Below are 2,299 nucleotides of genomic sequence, written 5' to 3'. Positions count from 1 at the left end.
TGTTTAATTTTAAATTATGAATTGAATTCAACATTTTCTGTATAAAATGTTGGACATAAATAAATAATAGAAATAAAAACATGAACTTTGACCTCATGAGGGGTCACACGTGGATTCACTCGAGCGGCCGCACGTGGCCCCCACACCGCACTTTGTCCATGTTTGTTGGTGACTTTCTCACATGACACAAGTTTGACACAAGTTTTTTTTGAGAGAAACACGTTAAAAAAAATTAAAAAAAAAAACTCAATATAACTTTTTAACTAATTTTCTAAACTAAATAATTATTTGTAATGCTTTTATTGAGGATATTGAGATGATATATAAATAAATATATACATATATATATATGTATATACTATATATATTTTTTTAATTAAAGTACTTTTCTAGTCTACAACAATATCTTTTCTGACCTTTTTTTTCTGCCAATTTATTGAAGTCCTTTTATCTTCTGTGTTCAGACCCGAGCATTGTGGGTAATATTTTCCCTCTTGTCTATGACACAGTTTCTCAACTCGACTTCTAAGTAACGTCAAATAATTTACCAAAAATAAAAAACACTTTTCTGTCAAATTTCCAGTAATATTTATCAGTGAAACAACAGATGAAGAGAGAAGCAGTTTATTAGAAAATAAACAAAATAAAACATGTGTTTGTGGATCAAAGACGTTCAGACGAAGAGAAGGAATTTGTAACATTTAGCTTCGTTAGCATTAGCAGGAAAAAAAAAGCATTTATCGATGAGTTTGTTCTTTTTTTGCGTTAAGTTCGACTTCACGACATGATTCTTCTTTGAAAGACTCAGAAATGACTGTGACTCGACTCGTGACTCTTCACGTCTTCCTGTTTTGAGTTCTGAAAAAAAAGAAGTTGAAATATGATTAAAAACCTTTAATGCTTTGTTCAATGTTTTTTATTTAATTTACTTATTGAAATATTGTTTTTTAAACACTTTCTTTTTTTTAAGAATTGAATCCAAACATCTGAAAGGTTGCATTTTTCTATACATTTTAATGAAATTATTTTGAATATTAAAAAATAAAGATTTCGTTTTTACACATAAAGTTTGATATTCTAATCACAAAAATTAAAAATTAAATTAAAAAAATTCAATATTTTTTTATTTATAGCCTTTTAAATTCAATATAAAAACATTGGTATGAAACCAGACATTACCAACAGAGCACCGAGCTACTGGATCGAACTTCCAGCCAATCTCGCGACGCGTAGATGATCATGTGACCACGATCATGTGACCACGTAGAAACTCCAGCAACAATATTGTCTGGTGACGTCTTTATAGCAACATTTTGAATTGAAAAGGCTATAAATGAAGAAATATTTCAAATATTTAAATTCAATAAAAAGAGAAAATACGCTTTTCAATATAAATATTTTTGAATTCAATTGTTCAATAAAAAAATAAACAATTCAATATAAAAAATCTGGTGACATCTTTATACCAACATTGTTTTGACAAAACAAAATGTTTTTGTTTGAAAATATTTCAATTTTTAAATTCAATATAAAGAGAAAATACGATTTTAAATATAAACATTTTGAATTCAATGTTCAATAAAAAATAAAAAACACTTTTAATATAAAAACAATCTGGTGACATCATTTTAGCAACATTTTTAGATTGAATTGAAGAGGCTATAAATATAGAAATATAGAAATAATGACTTTGGAAAAATTATTTTTTAATTTTTGGTTTTAGAATATCTATCTAGAATATCAATGTGTAAAAAATATATATAATATATATATATATATAAAACAAAAAAATCTGGTGACATCTTTATACCAACATTGTTTTGACAAAACAAATCGTTTTTGTTTGAAAATATTTCAATTTTTAAATTCAATAAATAAATAAAAAAATGTTTCAATATAAACAATATTGAATTCAATTGTTCAATAAAAAAACCACAACATTTCAATATAAAAATTAATGAACTGAATTGTAAAAAAAACCCACCAAATTATTAATTCAAAATTTTAATTAAACCCTTGTGTTATCTCAGGGTCACTTTGACCCTTAATATTATGAAACGCCTGAAAAAATATAATTAAAAAAGCTTTGATTAGAACTTTAGGATAAAACTGATTAATCTAATAAAATAAATACGTCGACTGAAAGGTTAAACACAAAGAGAAAGGTTTACTGAAGGCCTCTGGTTGACCTTGGACTTGAAGATCAGGCCCATGACGCCCTTGGAGCGCCGGTCTGCGGTTCTGTCCGACGTCACGGAGACGCTCCTGCTGTCTCGCCGGCTTCGCTCCACGTCGTCTG

The 2,299-nt window shown here is 27.7% G+C and overlaps 1 protein-coding gene across 2 annotated transcripts in view; it reads right to left on the bottom strand.

The window, feature by feature from the left end:
* Positions 1 to 610: 610 nt before the first annotated feature.
* The window catches only part of dock2 (dedicator of cytokinesis 2), a 171,403-nt gene continuing 169,714 nt past the window's right edge, over positions 611 to 2,299 (bottom strand). For both annotated transcript variants that reach the window (XM_087799620.1, XM_087799621.1), the window contains exons 50-51: positions 2,190 to 2,299; positions 611 to 858 (exon numbers count right to left, since the gene is read on the bottom strand). The exon at positions 2,190 to 2,299 is cut by the window's right edge and continues 27 nt beyond it. In XM_087799620.1, coding sequence (XP_087655746.1) covers positions 805 to 858; positions 2,190 to 2,299 — 164 coding nt within the window. In that variant the 3' untranslated portion in view covers positions 611 to 804. The remainder of the gene's footprint in view (positions 859 to 2,189) is intronic.

This window comes from Callionymus lyra, chromosome 9, assembly GCF_982586985.1.
Source record: "Callionymus lyra chromosome 9, fCalLyr1.hap1.1, whole genome shotgun sequence".
NCBI classification, from domain to species: domain Eukaryota; kingdom Metazoa; phylum Chordata; class Actinopteri; order Syngnathiformes; family Callionymidae; genus Callionymus; species Callionymus lyra.
This window is presented reverse-complemented; position numbering and strand designations above follow the sequence as displayed.